The sequence below is a fragment of the Hydra viridissima genome, unplaced genomic scaffold (assembly GCF_058129835.1).
Source record: "Hydra viridissima isolate aposymbiotic clone 2 unplaced genomic scaffold, HvirCarnegie_v1 scaffold_9, whole genome shotgun sequence".
NCBI lineage: Eukaryota > Metazoa > Cnidaria > Hydrozoa > Anthoathecata > Hydridae > Hydra > Hydra viridissima.
The window spans coordinates 1,413,440-1,440,046 of NW_028324308.1; the positions used below are offsets into that span (position 1 = coordinate 1,413,440).

A 26,607-nucleotide genomic window follows, 5' to 3' on the forward strand; every position below is an offset into this window, starting at 1 on the left:
TTTTACAACTTTTTTTTTTCTTTCTTTTTCTATTTAGAAAAAATCTCTAGAGTTTATACAATTAAAAATCATCACAAAAAAAAAAAAAATCATACACGATGAATTAAAAATATATACACACGTGAGATATAATTTAATTCCAGTTATGTAAATATTTAACTATGCAACGAAATCCTGCTTCTCGTTTCAACGACGCAAATCTTTGTTTTTTTTTAGCATTTCACATTTGCACGATTATCAAACAGTTTTCGCACGAGAAGTGTGCCATTAATTTATAAAAAATACTAATGATAACCTTGCCATCCAATTGCCAGCATTTTAATTGCTTAAATATGAAAGATTAAAAAAATTTTATTAAAAAAAACAAACAAAACATATATTCCATAGAAAACGTAATAACAAGTACCTTTTAATAATGGGTGTATAAATTTTTATTCTTGTAACGGGCGAAACCAGTATCGAGGTTTTCTCCTGTTAAATGGAATAACAAGTAGTCGCAGATAATCAAGTTAACGTAGCCACCACTTGATATGCTATGGTCGAGATCGGGGAAATACTAATAAATAAAAAAAATTCAACAATTAGCGAAATAGTAAGGTCACGTACTTTACGAGATAAAAACTTAACGCCCCCCCCCCCCTCCATGCAAAAGCATTAAAAAGTGAAAGTTGTCTCTAAAAGTGTTTGAATAAGAGAGAAATTATAACCCATGCGTTGTAATTTATCTCTTATTCAAACACGTTTAGAGACAAAACCGCTTACTTGAGACTGAAACTTAATTTTTTCTTTAATAAGAGCAGCCACCAATTGTGCTGAGTTCTGGAAATGGACATTATCTGATAAAAAACAAAGAAGTAAAATTAGGTCATTGCTATCAACTCTTATTCGTTGCTATTTTGTTTGTATTGAACAAGCTTTAAGTGTCGTGTAAACAAGGGACAAGGGAACTTTCTTGGATTTTCTTCTGAACAAATTTTTTTGAAAATGAAACAAACTTTTACCATCAGCAGTGCCATGAATCAAAAAAAAATTTTTGCCAGTAAAATTGGAAACCTTGGCAATCAGGGACGTAGACTAAAACGAACAAAATATATATATATTTTTGTAAAGATAATAATAAGTGTAGGTAAATGTAAATAATAAGAACTAGAATTTGCACAGATTCTAACAAAAACAGTCGTCATTTTTATATGTAAAAGAGAAAATAAAGAGTTGACATTTACACATTTGACATTTTACACAGCTTAATTTTACCTCATAACCCTTTAAATTATCTTCTAAAGTTGGCAATCCCATGTAACGTTCTGTGTAGACAGTATCTAGCAAACATAATATATACGCATATTTTTTCTCCCTCATGTACATAAATTGATTACTAATACCACACACTGCTCTCCCTCATGTACATAAATTGATTACTAATACCACACACTGCTCTCCCTCATGTACGTAAATTGATTACTAATACCACACACTGCTCTTTCCCTATAAAAGTGATTTCAAAATTAAAAATTCTACCGTAGTATCTCCAATCAGTGACTGGTGCTACTGAAACAGCAGTGTTAATAACTCCTTTTGAATCAGCTAATACCGATGCTGCATAAAATCCGCCATAGGACTTTAAAATAATGGAATAAAACACTAATAGGAAGCTTTCAAACTTTTCATATATGAAAATAAGAAATAAACTTTTTTTTAAAAAATTCAATATACCCAGCCCCATATTGCAATGCGATCAGGTCGAACATAACTTTGCTTTTGTAAATATCTATGAAATGTTTTGTTAAAATTCATTAAAATATCAAATAAATTTTTGAAATACTTTTAAAATGCAGCAAAAAATCAAAATGATTTACTTGGCAAGGTTCAGAGCATCCACTGTCTCATAGTGACCCAGATTTTTATATACAGCATGCATATATCTTAAAAATGGATGAAATAAATAGAAATCATAGTAGCACTTTTTATATTATTAAAAGTTAAAAAAATAATATATAAATAATTGAAATAAATAGAAGTATCATTGTTATGTTAGTTAGCAAAATATTTAAATCTTACATATTTATTTTTCTCAATTACCCAAACAACAACAACAACAACAACAACAACACCAATGACACCAACAACAATAATAATAGTAATAATATGACTTACGAATATCCTTTACAACTGGATCCTCTGGCATCAAAATTTACAACAATAATCTCATGTGAAGAAAACATAGTAGTAAATCCTATTCTGAATCTGTCATCAATCTAGAAGAAAAAAAAAAAAATGTTTAACCACCTTAAAACATTTAAAAGAATTTTTTAACTAATAGTTCCAATAAATCTTACTCTTTGTGTATTGGGTCCACCATATCTATAAATGAAATTTATATTTATAGCAGAGAACAAATTATTTAAAAACTTAAGTATTTACAAGTACTTAAAGATTTATTGACTTTGTTTTTATATAAATTTATAAGAAAATTTCATTTTATATGCATCAACTTTAGTATGCAAAGTTTAAAAATGGAAGAAAAAAAAAAAGAAAAAAAGAAAACAAACTGACACATCAAACAAGACAGCATATTTTTTCTTTGAATCAAAGTTGTATGGTCGAATCTCACGCACAGGAATGTCGTACCCATCTGATTTTATAGTATAGTAATGACTTGTTGGCATAGAGAAATTTTTTAACATATTTCTGGTATGGATATTGTTTGTCATTAATATTTCTTTTTTTGTTTTTATGCTATAAATGATTGTAACAGGAACAAACGGTCCTTGACAGGTTAATGTAACCCATGAACAATTTGCACTAAACTGTGGTAAGTAATATGTACAGTTTGCACCAGTCTCTTCATCTATAAAAGGAAAAATTTTAATATTTCAAGTGTATTAACAATAATATGCAATAAGAATAAAAAAATTAATAACAATAATAATAATAATAATAGCAATAATAACAATAATAATAATAATAACAACAACAACAAAAATAATAATGATAATAACAATAATAGAAGTAGTAGTAGTAGTAGCAGCAGCAGTTACCTACTTGTGTAAAATATGCAGGAGTACAATGTTATTAGCATTTGTAATAACTTAAGAGTATTTTTTGGATTTTGTGAATGGACTTTATTCTTTCAAAATACAACTCTTTCAGCCCTTAACTAATATCATACCTTTTATTAGACCGCAGGTTAAGCATTGTTTTTCTTTAGCTTTGATACTATAGCTATAAACATGACACTGTGTTGGTGCACTTTCAGCACTGCGGTAATACCTTAATTGAATAATATAGCGACATAAAAAAAGAAGCAAACGTTTATTACAACCATCATATTTTCGTATTGTAAATAAGTATTATACTTGTTTTTGACAAAGAAGGTTTCTCATACACAATATCTTCCTCTTTATTATAGCAGTCCAACTCTTTTACCATATAACCACCATCAGTCAAAAAAAGATGTGTCTTTGATCCCTAAATGTTTGATCACATTTTTTTGACACCAGATATTTGATTAACTTTGTTAATTAGTTAACTTATCTTTACATAATTTTTCTTCAAAACAAGTAAAAATTTTAATAAATTTTTTTTATATCTTTTTGTATGTTTTAAAGTAAAAACAAACTTTAGTATAAAGTTTTACATAAGTTTATTTTGTTTTCAAATCTTTAAAAGTCTCAATCAGCTTACGTTTGTGGGAATTTGAGCAATATGGCGAAATTTCCCATTTTCCATTGCAACATCTTTTGGAAGCATTGTAATGTAAAAACTCCCATCTTTTGAAAAGTAAGGACTTTGGTACTGAAAAAATAAAAACATTGAACTTTTAAAAAGACTAAAAAAGCAATTTTATATATATATATATATATATATATATATATATATATATATATATATATATATATATATATATATATATATATATATATATATATATATATATATATATATATATATATATATATATATATATATATATATATATATATATATATACTATTGTGGCAGAAAGTAAGTATACACCCTACCCAAATCATAAAAATAATAGTTTAATGTTGTATTTCTTATTTTTAGAAACATAATAGAAGCAATTATTGCATTCTGTGAATTTACTTAATCAATATTCTTTGCACTTCCTGTTTACAATAGCAAGTGTGACTCATGTTGTGTACTAAAAATTAAACTTTAAAGAGTTAACTTTGTATTGTTTAATTGTGCAAATTTTGAAGACAAGGTTAGTAATTGTTTTACAATGTTATAGTATTGTTATTATAATTAAGTTTTTAATAACAATTAACAAATAACTTTTTTTTATTGTCCTAAAAACTTTCAAAATGGTTCTGACCAGTTTTGACTTTAGGCCAAGTCATTAATAAATTATTATTATCCATTGTTGAGATGCATGTTGGGTTTTAGAGAATTTTTAGTTACAATTTGTTAGTTTAAGCTAATACTGATTAATTAATGTCTTTGGTTTTTCATTATTCATATTTGGCCATTTGTCTGATATATTTTGTGTAATTATTCATTTTTATATTTGAAGGTATGCCCAAATATCGTCGACTGACAACAGAAGAAAGACTTCGCCCAGTGTTCTTGGCAGAAACAGGTGCAAGTTTAAGAAAAATAGCCAGAGAACTTAAAGCAACACCAATGGGTATTAAGAAAATAATAGATAAACATATCGAAACTAGTTTAACAGCTGATAAGAGGCGATCTGGAAGACCAAAGAAAACAACTCCACACACTGACAGAGTGTTAGTTCGAATGTCCTTGCAGGATCGTAGACTCACTGCCCCTCAACTCGGTCGAAAACTTTCTGAAGAACATGGGGTTACTCTGACAACTCGAACTGTACATCAGCGCCTTCTGAAAGCAGGTCTTCGTGGATGTGTGGCTGCAAAGAAGCCACTGCTTTCAGCTACAAACGTTCGTCGACGATTGGCATTTGCCAAAGCACACAAAGACTTGACAGTAGATAATTGGAAACATGTCCTGTTCAGTGATGAAAGTTCTTTCGAGTTGTTCCTTAGTTCCAAACGAGTAATTATGCAAAGAAGAGTTGGTGAAAAATTCAGTAAAAACTGTATTGTGCCAACTGTCAAGCATGGAGGAAAGAGTTTAATGATTTGGGGGTGTATGTCTGGCTATGGGCTTGGGCACCTTTATCCATGTACTGGAAGTATGAACCAACACCAGTACATTGATGTACTACAAAACACAATGTTTCCTTCTGCTAGTGCACTGTTTGGGCAACTTAACTCGTTCTTCTTTCAGCATGACAATGCACCATGCCACAAGGCCAAGACTGTCACAGATTTTCTTTGGCGTAATCAGGTCGCAGTACTTGATTGACCTGCTCAGAGCCCGGACATGAATCCAATTGAAAATTTGTGGAGCGTTATGGCAAAGAAAATTGAAGGAAAGAGGCCATCTAACTTGGATAGTCTTTGGTTAATTTTGCAAGATGCATGGAACAATATTGATGATGTTACAATTACTCGCCTGTTTGAGTCAATGCCAAACCGTATGAAACATGTTATTAAAGCGCGAGGTTACCATACTAAATATTGATCAAACTGCATGTTCTTGATACAGAGTATTGTTTTTGATAATTCTGATAAATAAAAATTGTGTTTGCAACAATTTACAGTGTTTTTAATTGCTTAAAATAATAAATGTATGCAAAACTCAATGGTGTATACTTACTTTATGCCGCTATAGTATATATATATATATATATATATATATATATATATATATATATATATATATATATATATATATATATATGTAAGTATTTGTTTCTTTATAATAAATATAAATTAATTCTTTAGTATAAGAAAAAAAAATTTCATAACTTGCTTACAGTATCATCAATCCAGCCATTTTCAACTTCATGCTCATGAACCTGAAATAACCTTAAACATATTAACAAAATATATGGTTGCAAATAAAACATTTGGATTTATAAATGAGTGAAATACAATCAATGCCTTATCTTGTTTCATTCTAAATTTTAGAATAGTCTTCAACCAGTTTCAAAGAGCTTTTCGATTATTTCTAAAGTTCATGTGAACTCTTAATTCTTTAATGTTACTTTTTTCTTAAAACTTTTGAATAAAATCTTTCAAACTTTATTGACATCAAAAGAATGATTAACATTTTTATATCATTTACTTATCGCTTGATTCAACAGCTTTCCCAAACATGCTTCTTTAACATTCAGTTTATTTTTCAGCTCCTATACAAGACAGCATTAATACATTACTTAATAATCCAGGATGGCTTGATATTAAGTATTAATGCTGTCTTGATAACATATGTATACTCTTTGATTGAATATACACATATGTTATCATTAGCCTATATAGCTTATGATTTAGGCTGATTAATTACAGACCTACTACCCAAATAATTTTAGATTTTTCAAGTTATTTTCTTTTAGCATCACATAACACATCAATTATTCTTTACTAGCAGATCTGCATTTCTAAAAAAATGTGCAAGAGTAAAATCTTTGTGCATTTTATAAAAACATCAAAGATGTTTCTCTTGCACATTTTCATGCTTTGATGTTCTCAACTATCACGCCTCCAGGAAAATTTTAGCTATGGAACCATCAAATTGTGGATGCTGTTTACATATTGAAATTACGAAACCAATTTTAAATGTTAAAATCCAACAACAACAGCAAAAAAAAAATTAAATACTATTTTTTTCATTAACTTATATTTATTACAAAATATAACTATAAATAAATAAGATATAAATATAGCTATAGTAATTTAATAATATTCCTTGATTTTATATTAAACGATTACTAGCTAATCATCTAATGTTTATCTAACAAATAAAAAAAACTCTTATTAAATAATACTCAACTAATGTCTAAAATATTTCTATAAAACTTTAGGCTTATTCATTTTAATTATTATTTCATCAGAGAAAATAGTTTCGAGGTATGAAAACTATGACAGAGAAGAAATGATTATTCTTTAAGTAATCGAAGTGCTTCGACAAAAGCTGCATCACAGGGTTAGGAGAAAAACTCCCAAAGAACTGAGCAATTAAAATCAGGGAAATTTTTACAGAAAAGTGAAAAAAAGTGAAAAAAGTGTAGGAAACTTCACTAAAGAAAGGGACATGCACTTTAATGATGGTTGACAATAATAGTTAGACAAAATTGTATTGAGAAGTTCTAACATAAGAGTCTATCTAGGAGATGAGAGATGAATCATTACATTTGTAGGAAGAACATTCCCTGTCTGCTTTCCATCAACTGTCATCTCAAATTTTCTGATACTGTTTCTTGATATATCTATTTTATTAGCAAGATAACTTAGGTTTCCATAACAATTGAATATATAAACAAACAGAAATTAAAAATGAATAAAACATTTATAGGTTGATTGATTCTTACAGCAAGATAAAGATGCAAGATGAAGACAGAAGATGAAGATGCTAGATCGAATGCAAGATGAAGATGTAAGAACAACATAAAAACCTATTATATTCTTTTAACTTCAAAATAAGCTGATAACAACCCTGAGCTTAAATTCACTTTTGTCTTCTCCAAAGTTTGAGGTGGTACCTCATTTTACAACTTCTTTCTTTAACACAAATGTTTATTTGTAAAAAATGTTTTTAAAAACTTTGATCTCGATTACTTACAATTGTGCCATTTGAGATTTCTGGTTTGTATAACATACAAATTATTTTGGTTTGCTTTCTGTTCATCCATTGTACAAAAAGATTTTGTTGGCCATTCCATGCTAGCAATGAGTAGTAATAATCGCTGAAAAATTTTATTAAACAAAATAAATATGCAGACATGATAAGTTTAACATAATTTAATACACTTGTTATAAATACATAAGTATATATATTTTAGGTAGAGGAAAAGATTAGTGTGCTATGTTAAAATGTGCTTTAAGTCTTTTGATGAGTCATGATGTTGTCAAGAATTTTTCAATTCAAAGGCAAAGAAGTTGTACTTGGACTAAATCCTAGCAGATCCAATATTTATATGTGTATTTATATGTGTATATATTATTATATATACACATACTTGTACATGATTACTAGCAGACTATTAGCAGAAGGTCATGCACAGTAATATCTTTATTTTAAAAATTAGTTGTTGCTGTTTTTAGATAAATTCCTGCATAAAAAACCATTAACTTAGCACAGCACAGCAAACTTTTTCCTCAACTTACAAGTAATAAATTTCAAATGTCACATTTTCTTATTTTTACTCATGAATAACAAAAATCTTAATATTGCTAACCTAATATTACTTGAGTATGGATGTGTGAGAGTATTTGTTTTAATGACAGGAAGGTCATCTAAACTCACTATATTTATTTTTATAGATGGGTTTGGATAGCCAGCCTAAAAAAAAGTAAAAACTATCTTCATGCTCTTTAATATGTGTGTGAATGTGTGTGTGTGTGTATATGTATATATATATATATATATATATATATATATATATATATATATATATATATATATATATATATATATATATTAAAGATAAAAATTCAATATGTCAATAACTCAAAACAAAAATACTATTGTTCTTTTTAGAATTGCTAATATATATATATATATATATATATATATATATATATATATATATATATATATATATATATATATAAAGATAAAAATTAAGATCTCAAAAAGAGAATCAAGAATAAAAGTTTCATAATCCTTTTCAACAAAATCTTTGTAATCTTCACGAGCTTACATGCCCAAATAATTGCTTGTTTCATGTGGTTTATTGTAGCTCCAATTCACATTATACTATTATGTCTGTTAATTTCTGAAGATTTATCAATTTTAAAAACTATTTTTAATTTTTTGAGTTCTTAACATATGACTTTGCAGCTCTAAAGCCTGAGTTAAAGCTTAGAACTTCTCCAAGTGACCTGGTATCTCAATAGAGCATGGATAGGAATTTTCATAATCTTTGACATTTCCAACACGATTAATCCTGACCAAATTGCTTGCTTGGTGGTATTGCCAAGCGAAATCACCTATGTAAACACACTTTAAAAAGCTTTTTTCTGCAGAGATGGGGAGAGGGGGGAGAGGGGGGAGAGGGGGAGGGAGTTTGAAAAAAAAAACTAACTCCTAAATCAATTTTAAAAAGTTAACTCTTGACTCCTGACTCTTTTTAATTCTTTTATTTGCCAAAAGTCATGACCCAACAGTTGAGCAACCAACTGATTACCAGATAATTGGGTAATTACCAAGCAAAGTGATTACATTCAAAAGAACTTTCACGCCTATAATAAACCAAAAAAGATTTTAACCAGGCTGGCCAACCTGGTGCAGCCAAGTTTAGGTATTGTGATTTTTTTTACTTTGATGTATTCATAGGTGCTTCCTCACTGGGCATCGTAATCAAAGAAATTATGAATGGGAATTAGTGATGTTAAATTCATGCACATTTAATTTTACTCGGTGTGCAAATAAGTGAATGAAAAAAACTTAATTTTTTATTCACTTATTTACAGATTTTTGTCAATAAAATAAAATTATATATACACAAATTATTAGACATTATTTAGTGATTCAAATAGTCATCATACTTATTAGCACAATAACATTTGAATTAAATGCACTTCTATGCAGCTGATTTTTTTTTTATCATTTTGTAATTTAAAAAAAATAAATAAAGCTGATTGTTTTTTTTCTACTCTCTATTATGACTCTTCCAAAAACCTTGGACTCTTCTACTCCTTATTCCCCATTCCTGGTTTTACTTAGAATTCAAAGAGAACCTTTTGGATTTTTGGTTTGTTATAACATTCTGACACCAACAAAACTGATAGAGGTTTGTTATTATAAACGTTATTACCCAAGACATCAAGTCAGCTCTTAAAACTTTACATATATATATCAATCTTGTATCAAACTTATACATACTTATCATATATCATACTTATACATACTTTAGGGTAAGCAATATTCTGTTCACTTGTATAAGACTCTGTTGGATTCCCAAACACTGAAAATTTAAAGTAGGGAACAGAAGATGCATTAAAACTAACATAAGCAAGATATTTTCCATCAGATGAGAACTCCAGTGCATGTGTTGAGCCAAGTATTTCCTCTAAGAAAAAAAAACAAAGAATATGATAATGTATGATATATGATAATGTATGATATATGATGTAATATTACTAATTTAAATGTTTTTCAAAAAGTAAACATTACAAACTAATTTAGCATTCAATATTTTAAATAAAAAAGAATGATAAGAACTGTCTCATTAAAAAATGGATAATGGTTAGTTATTAAAATAAGAAAAAAAAACAAGATATAATCAAAAATTTTTTATTACAGAACATTAACTGAAACCATTTTATGCAGTTATCTAAAATATTTTTCTGAACTTTCCCAGTCTGGGCAAATTTTTCCATCTTCCTTTTAACCTTCACTATTATTCTGGCAACCATCTCTGGAAGTACCTTTTCACTTTTTCTTAAAATCTGGAAAGGTACTTCCAGCTCTATCCCACAATTTTTTAAAATGTGGCAGGTCTTTTGCAGATTTCCCTTTAAAATGTGGAGAGGTACTTCCAGCTCTTTCCTACAATTTCTTAAAATGTGACAGGTCTTTTGCAGATTTTCCACTTCCCAGCAAATGCCCCTTCACTATTGTCCAGGATTGTTCAATAGGATGCAGATCTGATCACTTTGCAGGGTTGGCTTCTTGAGAAACCATCCAGACATTGTTTTGTTGGAACCATTCAATCCCCAACTGTGTATAGTAGCAGTTTACCAAATCTGGCCAAATAATGGTTAGATAACGTTGGTACTTTGAGGCTTCAATGTAAATCTCACCATGGTTGGCTTGTCTGACACAAAGAACAAATGGGCTGCCAGAGAAGGAATTTTGCAAGGTATTTTTACTTGTAACAAATAACACATTAAACCTTGTTTTTGCAACACAGATTCCTTTACCTGGGAGCTGCTTTAAAAGTGATTTGATGTACATTTTTGTCATCAAGGATTAAGAAATTAAGTTCTTGAGATGTCATTCATCTAGTAACCTAGCGCGTTTACTGGCTTTTCCAATGACTATGCCCAAGTGGTTTGGGGCATTTTAGAACCTTAAGGATTTAAGATCATATGTATTCTTACATCACCCAACTGTTGCAGAGGAAAAACCTACTAGTTGACCAACATCTATGACTGATAATTCAGGATTCTATTTGAATACATGAACCAACTTTACAGGTTTTCCTGGATATCATGGGCAAGTCTTTTTGCCCATACCATTCTTTCTTGTAATAGTTTTTCCCTTTTGAAACTTTAAAATTACTCTGTTGAGTACAGAAGTTTTATATTTTAGATAGAAAGCAAGAATAGATTTAAGTTTTCTAAATATTGGTTAATACTAGAATTTCTTGTTGCTATTTGATTTGATGACATGATGTTACTACTTTATTCATAAAAAAGGCAAAATAACATTTCTATGCTGCCTAATAGCATAGAGAAAAGACTTTCATTGCTCATTTGTTAAAGAGATAGTTCTTAAATACCAAGTTTTTTATCTTCATAAAACAATAAACATACTCATTTCCATTTTTTTTTTTTTTTTTTTTGTAATAAAAATGAGTCAAAAAACTGAGCAGAAAATGTTTAACTTAAACTTATAACTCTTGAATATGATCACATGGAATCTCATTGTAAAAAAAAAAGAAGTTTAAAGTTAATTTATAATAAATCATTCAGATTTTACCTTCATAAACCCAATCAGGAACCCCATTAAAAACTTTTTCTGGTACACCATTATCAGTTATACGATGAATGTCATCTGTTTCCATTGATGGTTTGTAATATATGTCACAATTATAAACAAACACCTAAAGAGTAATTGAAAATATAATATTCTTTGAAATTTTATTTTTCAATTTATCTTTGATTTGCAATATGATGTTCAAGATTTTCTAGAAAAAAAATTTACTAAATACATATAACAATTATCTAATAAATATACCATATAAACAAAAACAAAATAAATAAATTTTATAACAAGTTTATATCCAAATTCAAAAATAAAAGTGGTTTATTACTATACCAAAGCACTGCCCTTAGTAGACCAACCACAGTATCGTATTTGAGCATCTATTGTGGGTTTTTTGCTATCTCTAGGAGGATCAATCTTTATAGTGAGGCTAGATGATATTAAAACAAATTATGCATTAGGATACTTACACTATAATCATAAATAGATGGCAAGGTTTTTTGATTAAAATAATCTTTATTATCCATGCTAACATTTTAGCAGCACAAAGGTTTGGAATGTTTACATAGAAATGCATAAAATATGCTGAAAAATAGAGAACTTCTTTATAAACAAACTGAGAGAAAAAAGCAATGTAAATTAAAAACATATCACAACACATTAAAGGTAGAGAAAAAAACAAAACAAAAAAACAGCCATATTTAAACTAAAAACTTGTTTCAGGTGAAGTTTAAAGATGAATTGGTTTACTGTGAAATTTAAATTTTCACATGATTTTTAAATTTTTAAATCTAAATTTCAAATGCCATATTGGTTTTGGTCACATCAAGCTTCTGTTCTATGCTGCTACTTAATATTTTACATTTATAAATCCTTACTTAAGGCTCTATATTTAGTATGTAATTAAGAAACAAATACTGGATTAAAAGTTTACAAATTTGAATTGAAGTGGAATGCTAAAGAACTGAAGATAAAACAAGAAAAAGATTTAAAAAATTAAAAGTAACAATAAATACAATAAAAATAAATGTTAAAAGGGAATTTTTCCTTTTTTTAACCGTTAAAAAATGAGCTAAAACATCTCAGCAAACACCGCCAATAACCTGCCATCATGGTACTCTCTTATCTATTTTTTATAAAACCTTTTCTTACTTATTGCAAACTGCAATAAGGTTCTCAAGGAAGTATTCTATTTGATTAAGTATGAAATGAACTTTGACAAAATTCCAACCTTTTTTTTTACAATTTGAGAGCAAAGGATTAGAGAGATGTTTGTATTTCTAATAGATTTTTTTCTTTTTAATTCATTCAGAAACATATTTTGCATCTATTTTTATTTGTCATTAAATAGTTTTTAATTTTTCATAAAAAATTAAAACAGCATTTTTCTTCACAAACTGCTCAACTAACCCTAGCTTGATGTGTAATAGTGGCTAATAGTAACTAGTGTGTAATAGTGGCTAATAGTAACTATATTAATGACATTCTAGTCTTAAAACTGATTCCCAATAAAAAGTTGTCAATTCTAATACCGACTTCATCCTATTGTTTCCTAAACACATTTTTTAAATACTATATTATTATAAAACAGTATTACATTTAAAGTGCAAAAAGCCTAGTTATTTTCCTTCATTTTTCTTTTTTCAATGCAATAAATATTTTTTTGCTCTTGTAAAAACTAATACTCTTAGTACTAACATCATTTTCCATTCAACTGTGAGCTTAATATCCTTATCAACTTCTTTCGTAGATCTTACAAATATCCTTATCAACTTCTTTTGTAGATCTTACAAATATCCTTATCAACTTCTTTTGTAGATCTTACAAATATCCTTATCAACTTCTTTTGTAGATCTTACAAATATCCTTATCATATTCTTTTGTAGATCTTACAAATATCCTTACCAACTTCTTTCGTAGATCTTACAAATATCCTTATCAACTTCTTTCGCAGATCTTACAAATATCCTTATCAACTTCTTTCGTAGATCTTACAAATATCCTTTTATCAACTTCTTTCATAGGTCTTACAAATATCTTAAAAATACAACTCAGTTTAAAAAGACTTAAAAAGAAAAAAAACTTCTGAACTGCATCATAAACAAGTGAAACTTTTTTTCCCAATATAAAATAATTTAAACACCAATAAAAATTAGAAAAAGGTTCTTGAAGAGTAATAAAACACAATAATCTTACAAAATTATTGAAAGAATAAAGATATAGGAAAACTTTAGGGCTCAGGGCAGGGTTGGGTTAGCTTTCAATTCAAAATTATTTAAGAAAAAAAAATTCTGAGAGGATTTGGTCAAGAACACTTTGTAATTATGTGTTTTGATATTGCCTAAGAAGCTATAAGAAATAAATATTCAATCATGGGCTATTTCTATATCGTAAACTTAAAATAAAATAAAAACATACTTTTTTTGAAGATCTTTCACATAGTAATCAGCATAAAAGGAATGCCTGTACAACTAAAATATTAGAAATTAAATTGCACATATAAAAAATATTTTCATTTCTAATTTAAGTAAAAGGTGTATAATAATATATGCTTGCATAATTATGCATAACTTAAAACCAAATTTATTCATCAGCTATTGTCCAAACTGGTATTAAGAAAAACCTTACCAAAGATAGTCAACTATTTGATTCTATGAATTTAAAAAAATCTCCATATTTTAACTAAGCTATCTTTTCCTATATCTTTAAAAAACTGAAAAATGTCTTGCCTACATGGCATACCTTTGTAAAGATTCATAAGGCTTAAAAATATCAAAATTTGGGTGAACAAAAAAGTTAGCCTGAACAGCTTAATTCTATATTTTAGTAAAAAAACAAACTCACTGTAAACACTGAACAATAAAAAATGATCCTAACTTTAAAAAAGTAACAAAAAATAAGTGATTTTTAAAAAAATTCCAATTTACCGATTTTGAGTTATTGCAGAAAAGAAAATATCTTTTATCTGGAGAGAGCTGTTTCACATGGGAACTTACTTGATGCTAAATAAAAAAACAAATGCATTTATATCAATTTGTAGAAGTTTTCTTTTCTGAATTTTACAAAAGACTTTTAAATATTAAAAAATTAATCATGATGTTATCATTGCATAGCAATTCCTTGTAATTTACAATTATATTGGTACAGAAATGGCAAATTTTGCATAGATATAGTGCCATGTTCAACTATTGCATAGATGAACTGTTGCACAGATATATAGCAATGTTTGGTGCATTTATCACTGATTTAATATACTGATGCAAGAATATAAACCATAAGATATTATATACAAACCATTTCTGCTTTTAACAATACTGTATCCTTTACATTAGTCAGAATGTTATAACGCATTATTCCTTCATTACCTTCATACCAATACTCATTTTCTAAATAAAAAAAAAGTATCTTGAAAAACAAAGGCATGTTTTATTTTTGACCTAGAAAGCTTAATCAATAATATATTGGTGCTGTGGTGTTACAGCACACAAAAATACTTTGATACTCATCATGATTTGGTACAATTCATAAAAATCCAGATTCTAATTAAGTCAAAGGTTTGAGCTGTACAATTATGTAGCCTCCAGAAGAAAAAAATTTATAACCTCCAGATAAGATTACATTAATATGAAATAAATTTATCTAATATAATAAATTTCTTAAATATGTAATAATATTTATAAAATAATATGAAATAAATTTATAATATTAAGTTTTGTTTCACAGCATATACTGAATTGCATAATCCAGTTTACAGATTACTTTTAACATTACAGATGTGTGAATGCTACAATTCCTGTACATTATGTAACAACTATATAATAGACACAAACATGGTTTTTGTTTTATATGTATTAAAAAAATATTATTCAGTTATTTCAGTTTTTAATTGGAATTAATAGTCACTTGTTTAATTATAAGAATCTTTATCTCTTGAATATCAAATTTTTGTACATCAAAAAAAAAAAAAAAAAAAAAAAAAATGAAATCAAAAAAAATACCAGAGATCCATTGAGTACTGAAGATTTTAAATGAAAATTTTCCAGCAAGAATATCCTCAAGACCAATTTTTGAAGGTGCATTTACTAATGTTGAATAATCTAAATTTTGTATACAAATACTAACAGTAAATTCATAGCAAAAGAATATACTTATATACATATAAGAACATACATACATACATACATACATATACATACATACATACATACATACATACATACATACATACATACATACATACATACATACATACATACATACATACATACATACATACATACATACATACATACATACATACATACATATATACATATTCATTTATTTGTAATTGGCATTTTTCGGTACTTTTTATTATAATATCTTGATAGCCATGATAATTTTTTTTTTACGTTTATAGATCTTGAAAAATCAAATCCTATTAACTATTTTTGTTACCTTAGCGAAATGTTTACGGGATTTATCGCAAATTTTAAAGGATATGTTGCCAAAAGAGCATGTGTTCATATTATATAGGAAGGCAAGTAATTCAAATCGTTAAATTATTTCATTACAATTCTGATGATAAACCGCTAGTTAATACAGATTTATAATACAGATTTTTTATAAGTTGAATATAAATGTTGGGACGATAAATATTTGAAAAGTAAAAAAAGATTAATGTACTATGAAGTGATAGAGACATTTTTTAGGTCGAAATATCATTGCAAAAGCCAAAAAATTATTGAAATTTTTAGCATAGACTTGTTTTCAGTAGGGGAGTTCAACTATGGTAAGAAAATCTTCTTTCAACCATTTTGAAAAATTGTTCTATAGGAGTAGATTCAGGCATGCCTACAGAGAGCTTTTGTGATGCCCCTGTCAGCAAATTTATTGAACTCCTCTCTTATTTCAAGACTCGAACACATAAAAGGTAAACGAATATTTTAAGCCTATTTTATTTCCTTTTTTTTAAGAAAACACAAATCAATACACAAACACACTTTGCGAGCCATCTAGGCTTAGATACTTTATTAGCTAAATCAAGTTCAATAATAGGGCTCATCAAATAATTCAATCGCTCCTGGCCCATTGTGAAACGTAATTAACTAGCTTGCTATACAATCTTTCGCTTACAGACGGGGAAAAGAGTGAGGTCAGAAAAGCTTGAAGTGAACGACGCATTAGGCAGTCCGTTTTTAGGGGTCGGAAAAACTATAACTTTGCCACTTTATTTTCCCATTCTACGTTGATATACAAGACAAATCCAAAAAAAGTTTTAAAAATATTCAAATTTTCCTGACCTCCCTGAGCGTTTTAAATATATTTTTAAAAAAGTCATTTTTGACCAATTATTCGTTAAACTGCTATCTTTATTGGATCAAAACCCACAAAACTAATAAATTTTTCCCCTAATGCGTACTCTGCATTTGGGAAAACAAATTTAAAGCAGTCCCTTCACATAAACATCACTTTGAAGTTCAAGAGGTTTTCCACTGACTAATTTATTTTTTCTCGTCGAACTTCCTCGGCGAATTTTTTTTTTTTACTCAAGTCTGTTTGGTAGAACTGGTCAAGATTGGTATAAAGTTTCCCATCCTTCACAAAAAGAATTCAGATTTTAAAAAGATTAATTTTACTTTTAATTTTAATTTCAACAAACAACTTTAGGATCTCATTTCCGCAGAAAATCTTCAGATTTCTAAAGGAAATGAGTGAGATTATTGGGTCTATTTTAACAAGCAGATAATCGAATTGATTTTCCGCTGCATTTTAAAAATTTTGCTTCCTGGGATTTATCTCTGCATTTTACTTCCTTATCTCCCCCCCCCCGCCCTTTTTTTGGGGGTGAAGTGGGGCCAATCCTTTTTATTTGGATTTCCTCTTTATATTATGCGCATTCTAGAAAATGCTATGTAGCATTCACCCATCTTTTTATCATTCATCATTTCATTATTTATAATCAAATGTTTTTTTTGAGATAATTGCCCCTGCGAACAAACAAACAAAAAAATTATTCTATAGTGCGCTCTAGTCTGCATAAATGCCAATAGAAAATATGAGACACTGCCAACAGACTGATATCAATTGAAACTGCATACAAAAGAAACCTTTTTAGAAGCTGCTACGTCATTGTAAATCATCAAACTACTTTAATCATCAGAAAATATTTAAATTTCCCATTAAAAAATAGTCTTTAAACAAAAATTAAGTTTAAGAAAGCAAGTAATTTTAACTCAAAGGAAATCTTCTTTTTCATAAATCTATAAATCACTTGTAACTATGATTGCTTCGGTAAAAGACTTAAAAAAAACAATTTGTTAAAAATCCTTGAGGTACCGACGCCATCGTAGACAAGCAAGAAAGTTTGCTTGCCGACGGGCGCCTACCTCTTATTGTGTGGCAACTCCTTGAAAAGTTTATACTTTTTTTAACCAAATACCATCAACTGGGTCACGCATGGAATAACAGGTGTAACATTTGATAAAAACGTTGAATTAGCTTTAGCAAGTTTTTAGAACCCTGGAATTGAAAATGGTGGGTTTATTTGTGTTTTTATTTAAATTAATAATTTCATTTAAGTAATTATTAAATGCCGGCGATGTCAAAAACTAAAGTAAACGATTCCGTCATAAGTTGTCAAAAACTAAAGTAAACGCTGCTAAAACTAAGTAAACGCTTCCGTCATAAGTTATCTCTGTTGTCCCAAGTATACCCAGTTAGTGGTAATTCAGCATAGATCTATCCACTCTAAATAAAATTCTTGTCTTTTCAATTCTTCTGCTTATTTTTTAAAAATATTTTAAAGCTTGTTAGACTAGCTAATTTATTATAAAATTTTACTATATTACTATATAAATATTACTATATAAATATCACTATATAAATATTACTATATAAATATTACTATACAAATATTACTATATAAATATTACTATACAAATATTACTATAAAAATATTACTATATAAATATTACTATATAAATATTACTATATAAATATTACTATATAAATATTACTATATAAATATTACTATATAAATATTATTAAAAGTATTATTAGACTTGCTCATTTATTATTATATAAGATATTATTTTATTATTATATAAGTATTGTTCAATAAAACATTATTATGTATTAAAGTTTTACAAAATGAGCACGTAAATAATTCATTTTTTTCTATCGTTGGTTATTTTTAACACACTTGAAAGATTTCATGCTTTCTAGCACATTCATTTGGTTATTTTATAATTTTAAATTAACAACAATAATAAAAAAAGAATTGAAAACAAAATACTTCTGAAATTAACTCAAAAATAAAGTATAATAAAACTAAATTAAAACAAAAATATCAAACTAGATAATAGTAATTGAAAGTCTAAAGCAAATAAATAAAAACAACACGTAAGTCTTGGTTACCACAGAAACATCACAATAGATAGGAGTGTGTCTATTTTAAAAACTGATTAAGAATAAGTATGTTGACGGAAAAGTATTTAATAAAAATAAAATACAAACATTTTGAAAAATTTCCAATCTTTGATTAAAGCGACAAAGTAATCCTTATATTTTCCATCACGCCACCATTCATTTTTCATCACATTTTCTCCGTCACGTTACAGCTTTTCTCCGTTACATCGGAATTTTTTTTTTCTTACTTTTAAACGTGACTTTTTAACGTACACAGCCATATTTGTACTCGTTAGAAAAAGTTATATTTAACATAGATCTCAAGTGAAAGTTTTTGAATTTGGGTAGACAGACCAGCAATGTTATCAATATTCATAGGATATTGATAAGATTGTTGGAATGGTTATAATATTTAGGTCGTATATTAGACATCAAAAAACTGACACCTAAAAATAACTTCTTAAATCTTTGCTTAAGCAAAGTTAAAAAAAGCGTTGTTAGAATAATTTTTTGGTGCGTAAACTCAAGTAAATATTTAAAATAAGTCAGTAACAGAACATTTTTAAATGTTCCCCCCCCCCTCCCCTGCCCGTGTAAATTTTACTGACTGTTACTTTATTCTTTGACTTTTAGAATTTACATATAACTTCTATTTTGTTAGGGAGGTTATGCACCTTCAAACGTTATTCAACACGTCAGTTTATCGTTCGGTGTTTTACTCATTCGAATCATTTTTTTATTTTAATTTAGTAAGCGAGTTTTTTACCAGATCCATTTGGATTGGTCAAAAAAGTTTTTATAACTGCTGTTCTACTTAATGTCTGAAATATTTCAAAGCCATAGAAAGGAATACATTTTAGCAAAAGATTGAAAATTAAAAATTAATAAAGTGAAGAGATAAAAATAATTACTTTGGCTCTTGGTTAATAGAACCGATGCGACTACAACACCTGTCAAAATAACTACAACAAGACTTGCAACAAAAACCTTCTGACGGCTTGATAATCTTCGGGCAGATCTCCACAACTTGAATTTTCTGCCTCTAACGTTGAAGTTTTCTAAAACACACGTAATTATATATATATATATGCTTTTAATTAGTTATGTTTGTTTGCTTATAAATGCAGTACACATTTTTTTAAAGCATAGATGTTTTTTTAAACATCAGATATCTACCTTGCTCGACCTGCATGGCTTTTTTCAGTTTTCTTTCTGATACGTTTTTATTTAAAGAAAATACATCAGGTTGACTCGATAAGAAAGTAAATATAGAATGTTTGTGTAAACATATTTAATCAACTTGCTGAAAACATCACTATTCTGATTGGAACATAATAAAAAGTTTGCAGAGAAAGTAGTGGCTTTTCTCACTTGAAAGAGATTTTCTAGTAAGAAAGATTAAAATTGTATTTTGTATGTACACAGTGGAAAAAAACATCTTTAAGCATAGTATATATATTTTATTCTTCTAAAAAATCTTTTGTATTTTCCATTTTCATTTATAAAAAAAGTATCAAAGCTGATAAATCAATATCATCACAAAGTTAAAATTAAATAAACTATTTGATCGAAAAATGAAAAAAAGCATTGAATTGGAACCAATCTTATTTTCATGAAATCTTCAGATATTGGAATGTGTTTTTTTAAATTTCATAATTTTTGACAAAGGTAAAAAAAAAAAAAAACCATCAACCAACAGTTCATTTTATTTCGGCCCCAATGTCCAGCTTCAATCTCCAGTTTACTAATCTTCTAAAGCTCATTCTTAAGTTAGAAAACACCAAAGGTACATAATCCTTTTCAAAAGAGATTGATGGACGTAAAGAAACGACCTTAAAATGACATTATCTAAAGCTCCTCAAGTTCTCCTTAAAATTGCGAGTGTCTTTAAACTTAAGGAAATTAATCATATTTGACGCGTGATCAGATTTTTTTTTGTATGTTACGGAAGCCAAACTTTGATTTGTGGTGCACTACACTGATTTGTACCCTAATTTGATTGCTATTTGTAAAATGATGATACTTTTGCATTTCATTTAAATTATCCAAAGTTAAAGAAAACTGATTTTTTGCCAAATAAATTTAACGCATAACATTTTTAACGAATGCTTTTTCAACGAACATCAAGCAATTAACGAACATCAGGCAATTAATGAACATCAGGCATTTAGTTTATAATAATTGTTACTTCTTGTTTAAATGTTAAATTTTGAAATGAGAGGATATTTAATTTGATTAAGTTATAATTTTCAATAAACAAAATATTTTGATAAATATTGAAAACCGCTAAAAATTTGAAAGACGGCGACAAAGAAACCAAAGCAAGAGTTTTGTGTGTAAAAAAAAAAATTCCGGGTTGAATTACAACCCCCGGTGTGATAGATAAAATTGTTCCTACACCCTGTTTGCTTACATTGCCACGGAACAAAACATTTTTTTACCTAAAAAATCTGTATAAAAAAATAAAACTTGCCCTCGAAGCTAGATTTAACTTGCAATTCATAAACTCTTTTATTAGACAAAACAAAATGGACTTACTAAACACCAACGATTCGTCTTTTTGCTCAGTAGAAGCCATATTTTCCGCGTCTGTAAAAAAAGTTTTTTTATTTTTATCAGTAAATCTTCAAAAGTAAATAAACGAGAGAAAGAGTTAATGTAATACAAAAAAATAAAGAAAATTTAAAGTGCAATGTCGTCGACTGGCTATTAATAATACATTGATAATATATCGGTAATACATCGATAATATATCGGTAAATGCCGTTAAATAGCATACTATGGTTTGAAAAAATATAAAAATATGAGCAATTTACATTTTCCTAAGGAACAAAAAGAATAGATTTTTTAATTCAAAGTTCCTTCTATAGCTAGTTTTCGTATGGTTAAAATAGTTATTGGCGACAATACTATAGAGTATAGTAAAATGTTGCAATGGCAACGTTTGTTCCCAGAATGGATGGTAAGTCCTCTGGGAGTTTTTATTGTTACCAAATTAAAACTAAAAAATGAGTAATGACGTTTTGAATTTGAAAAATCATCTTTAGTGAAAATCATATAAATCCCTATATGGTCATAAAAAACTTTAAAATTTTGTTAACACTTTTATTTATTGTTTATTGTGAGATTTGCTGCTATTCCGTTAAGTCAAGATACTAGTTGATCTTACTCAAATACGCTTACTGTGAGTTGGTTCAATCTCATCGCTAATTTCAGACCAAAGTATGTGTCTTCTTTCTGTCATCCTGTTAAATGATTGTACTATGAGTTGGAAAAACAGCGGCAATCTTTACGGTTTCTTGCAAAACATTCACGGATTCAGTTATTAAAACTTTTGTTTTGAATTTCTAGAAGTAAAAAAAAAAAAGAAAAGAAATGGTTTGAAAGATTTGATTTATATTGATAGCGATCTTTTTTTTGCGAGAGCAAAATGAGCTTTACGAAAACAGCCAAAAGTGACGAGAAAAATGAGTAACGGAGTTGTATTTATCACAACTCAGTTGCCTGATTTTGTGTGATTCCTTAACTAGTGATTGATAAGTAAGCGATTTGCGTTTAAAAAGAGCGTGGATGATCTAACTGTGCAGGTTTCTTGAATAAAACCTGCACTGATTGACCGAGCGTAGATTTTCGTAAACGTAAGTCGGAAACTTTAGGGTATATACTAACTATTCATGACATCTCTAACCTATTTAATTATTGAAGGCTTCTGGTTAAACAAAAATGATGATTCGAATACTAAAAATAACATTGTCCTACAACGTATGCAAGCGATAATCATTTTCGATTGCTGATAAACCCTTATATTTTGTTTATCGAGCCGTCATTTTGCGTTCTCCTGGAGGGTATAAAATTTGCAAAGAATTATCGTCATTTTAAATCTTCAAAAGAAATTTGCAAATTATTTATCTTTGTTCGTCGATAGAATTAAAAGTTTTTTTCTTTGTCGTTTTAGGAATCAAAACAAAAATCTTTTAAACAGAAAGTTTAATTTTTTTTAAAAGAAACAAATGAAATTTTAAAATAATAAATATATTATCAACTAAATAAACAAATTTTTGTAAAACGATTCCAACTCAAAAAATAAATAGATGAAATTTAGTTTACCTAAAAAGTATTAAAAAAACAAAAAAAAAAAAAAAAAACAACTGTCATATTTTTACAAATGTTTTGTCAAAAGTTATGTTTAAAATAAAAAGGGATGAGCCAATTTGTTTTTATTTTAAAAAAAACGAAAAACATATCACCTTTTAATATTCTTTATAATATAAATTAAGTATATTTATATAATAACTAGTATATATTAAGTATAATTTCATAATAATTTGTATAGCTTATAGTGTAGTGTAAGTATAATTTTGTCAGTTTGTAAAAAGTAAGAAAAGGAATTCTAACATCAAAAAACAAGCCTATTTGAAAAAAATTGCAAACCACACCTTCCACCTTTATAACCAAAATTAAAACAAAAGCACTCAAGCTTTTATTCTCAAGATATTATTATAGTTAAATCTTGATGTAACGTTTTTTAGTATAAGTTGCGAAAAACTGGAGGAAATAGAGTTTAGTTCGGGACATCAAACTTCATATCGACGGTTCGCTGCTGAGACTCTACAACACTTATTTTACAAATAATATGTTGCATAAATTAACATAATATTTCATAGTTGTTTACATGATCTCATAACATGATGTTGCATTAAAGTGTGCGTATTTTTTTTTTTTTTTTTCAAACAGCAGTAAGTTTTAAGTTTAAATAGGTTTTTGACTCGATCTTTCAACCTATATAACCTCAACAGATATATTTTTAGAAAAATATTGTTCTAGTTTCAAAATAAGATTCTCTATTTCCGAAAAAAAATTTTTTCAATATATTTAAAAGTGAACATTTTTATATTTATAAGAATTTTAAGTATTCCATTTGTAAAACACTCTAAGAATTATGTTAGTCACAAGTCTACCATGCTATAACATTCATCTTATAACACTCATTCTTGAGTTACCTGGGTTATTTGATAACTGTCATTCATTTTATAATAGTCCTTCGTGAGTTATTCCTGGGTTATTCAGCGTGGATTTTTATAAAAATTTTAATTTTAAAATCTTAAATAATTCAAAACTATTCTTATGCTTCAAAGCTAATTTTTTTTATAATTTTTCTTACAATTTTCTTATAATTTTTCTTATCATTTTCTTATAACTTTTCTTATCATTTTCTCATAGTTTTTCTTATAATTTTCTTATAATTTTCTTTTTTTTTTTTTCTTACGGCTTTCTTATTCTTTTTTTTTTTTTTATATATAATTTTCCTATCTTTTTTCTTATTTTTTTTTCTTTCGAGATTTTGGTTTTCTCTTAATCAACTTTTCTTTTCAAAAAAAATTTTTAATTTTAATTTAAGATTTTTATAATGTTGAACATAATAAAAAGTTAGAAAAAAAAAACAAAACAAAAACAAACAAACAAAAAATAGAACCAACATCAAATGCGGTTTCCGTTTTCTCGGCAACACTTAAGACACTGAAGCCAGCAACAAATGTTGGAGGCTTTTATTAAACTATAATTTTGATAACCAAACTTACTTGGCTTAAAAGTCTCTAAACTATTTTGTGGTTGTCAAATAATAAAAAGAGAAGAAGAAGAAGAAAAGGAAAATTCGTTAACTTGTAGATAGTAATGAAAAAATTGTTATTATATATGCATAATCAATACAAATAACTCCTTATCCAAGAGTATATCTTTGCATTATTTATTTAAAATTTTTTTTGCTATCTCTGATTTCCATCATGGTTTTATTACTTCCATCATGTTCTTATTATCTCCACCATGTTCTTATTACTTCCATCATGTTCTTATTACCTCCATCATGTTCTTATTTTTTTCAAAAAAATTGTATTTTATGCAAAGTGTTAGCTCAAGTTACAACCCCTAGTTATAAACAATAATTTAACATCCTAAATAAATATACTGAAGCAGTACAGCTATTGTCGCTCAAAACTATTGGGGTAAAATTTCGATGTTTCGAAAAACAGGAGGCTCTTAACTTGTAAAATGACGCGTAAAGGAGGTTTTTTATTAAATAATTTAAGTTTATCAAGGAAATAGTTTAAACGTTTTTAGCAAGGTATACTTCTTAGATGAAGCTTAACAAATGTTTTTTTTTTGCAAATCTTTTCTCTTAAAAGTAATACTGAATAACAGGGAATAAGCGAAAATCATTAAAATACGGGGAAATGTATTTAACACTCCCCTCCTCCCCCCTTTAAAAAAAAATCATTCAAAAAGAAAATAGATTTTACTGTGAAATGATTTAAGACTTTTCACGTGTTCTAATATATAATATGAGTGGAGATGTGTTATAGTATGAGACTGTTAACTCGAAGTATCACGTAAATCGTCATTTCAAAAACCGTTGCTTTAAAATATCGAGATTGTTTCCTTATATACCTTTTTTTATAAAGAAAAACAAAGGACAGCACAGATTTCCGTATCTATGCAAGTTTAGGATTGAAATTTGATTGCTTTTATTGAAATATTGCTTAGAAGTTGTTTCAAAGTGCACAAAAATTTGTTTTTTGAAGTATCGATGGAAGAGAAGACCCAAGCGATTTCTCCTGGCATCTTAGATGATTTGAAGTAAAGTTGTTCAAACAAATGTAAACAAAAAGCGCTTCAAGACGTAAAAACTTCACAGTATTTTCAACTGGCGCTGCTTATTTTAGCCATAAAAAAATTTATTTTTGCGAACTTAATAAGAATAAGCTAAATTGCATTAAACCAATGACACAATTGTATTAAATCAAATCTCAAGTAAGAATGATAACTTCTTTAGTATTCTTCCATTAAATATGTATAAGTGAAAAGCTATAGTTGAAAATATTCTTAACCACGAAAAAATGAATAGAATTTGGTTCTTTAGAAATGCAGAAAAATAGAATAAGGGAATCTAACCAGATTGTAAACATATGTTAGTGTACTACTGATGGCTGAAGATTACGAGATTTCAGATCTTAAAGATAATATAAAGAAACTGAGGACAAAATTGAAGAAAAAAAAATAATTTAGAAGATAAATTACAATGGCGCAATCAAAACTATTTTGACTGATTTACAGAGATGAAAAAGTTATAAAGAAAAAAAAAGAGGAGATACTAGAGGCGTTTTCAATTGCAGATATATCAAATTTGTTCACGTCAACTATCACAAAATGTTGGTTGCTGTGAACAGATTCGATTTTAAACGGGGTTCGTGTTGACGAATAACGTCTAGTAAAAAAAACAGCTGATATCTCATCTTCCGGTATCTCGGATTAATTATCGTATTCAATCCAAAGGTTTTTAAAAACATTAAAAAAACTACGCAAGAAGTAGCATACTCAATGGGTTGTGTTGAAAACTACACAAGAAATAACATACTCAATGGGTTGTGTTGAAAACTACGCAAGAAATAACATTCTTAATGG

General features: G+C 27.8%; 1 protein-coding gene across 6 annotated transcripts; it reads right to left on the bottom strand.

Moving 5' to 3' along the window:
* LOC145185196 (prolyl endopeptidase FAP-like) lies at positions 1-24,814 on the bottom strand. 6 transcript variants are annotated; one of them, XR_016455311.1, is made up of 28 exons: positions 24,729-24,814; positions 22,333-22,496; positions 21,688-21,738; positions 20,061-20,207; positions 15,759-15,857; positions 15,055-15,146; positions 14,688-14,762; positions 14,179-14,231; positions 12,094-12,190; positions 11,755-11,878; positions 9,960-10,120; positions 8,285-8,388; positions 7,669-7,792; positions 5,864-5,905; positions 3,685-3,795; positions 3,357-3,468; positions 3,170-3,270; positions 2,554-2,848; positions 2,337-2,361; positions 2,155-2,255; positions 1,857-1,922; positions 1,714-1,768; positions 1,519-1,618; positions 1,255-1,319; positions 1,002-1,074; positions 763-836; positions 407-556; positions 1-325 (listed from the first exon to the last, which is right to left on the bottom strand). XR_016455311.1 is itself a non-coding variant. In XM_090096828.1 (28 exons), exons 2-27 carry the CDS (start codon positions 22,391-22,393, stop codon positions 410-412), a joined length of 2,526 nt encoding a protein of 841 aa, XP_089952954.1. In that variant the 5' UTR covers positions 22,394-22,496; positions 24,729-24,807; the 3' UTR covers positions 1-325; positions 407-409. The 6 variants fall into 6 exon arrangements, 3 of the variants coding, with proteins under 3 accessions (XP_089952954.1, XP_089952955.1, XP_089952956.1); XM_090096828.1 differs by having other exon boundaries at positions 3,386-3,468; positions 24,729-24,807; XM_090096829.1 differs by lacking the exons at positions 22,333-22,496; positions 24,729-24,814 and adding an exon at positions 21,966-22,046 and having other exon boundaries at positions 3,386-3,468.
* Between the last annotated feature and the right edge of the window lie 1,793 nt (positions 24,815-26,607).

Excerpts from the sequence above, each read along its gene's own strand:
- LOC145185196 (XM_090096828.1), bottom strand. The coding sequence starts at position 22,393 with ATGACAGAAAGAAGACACATACTTTGGTCTGAAATTAGCGATGAGATT. Across the intron at positions 12,191-14,178 it reads GTGAAAGATCTTCAAAAAAA|CCTCACTATAAAGATTGATC; the intron begins GTATGTTTTTAT and ends AATATCATCTAG. Across the intron at positions 11,879-12,093 it reads CTACTAAGGGCAGTGCTTTG|GTGTTTGTTTATAATTGTGA; the intron begins GTATAGTAATAA and ends ATTACTCTTTAG.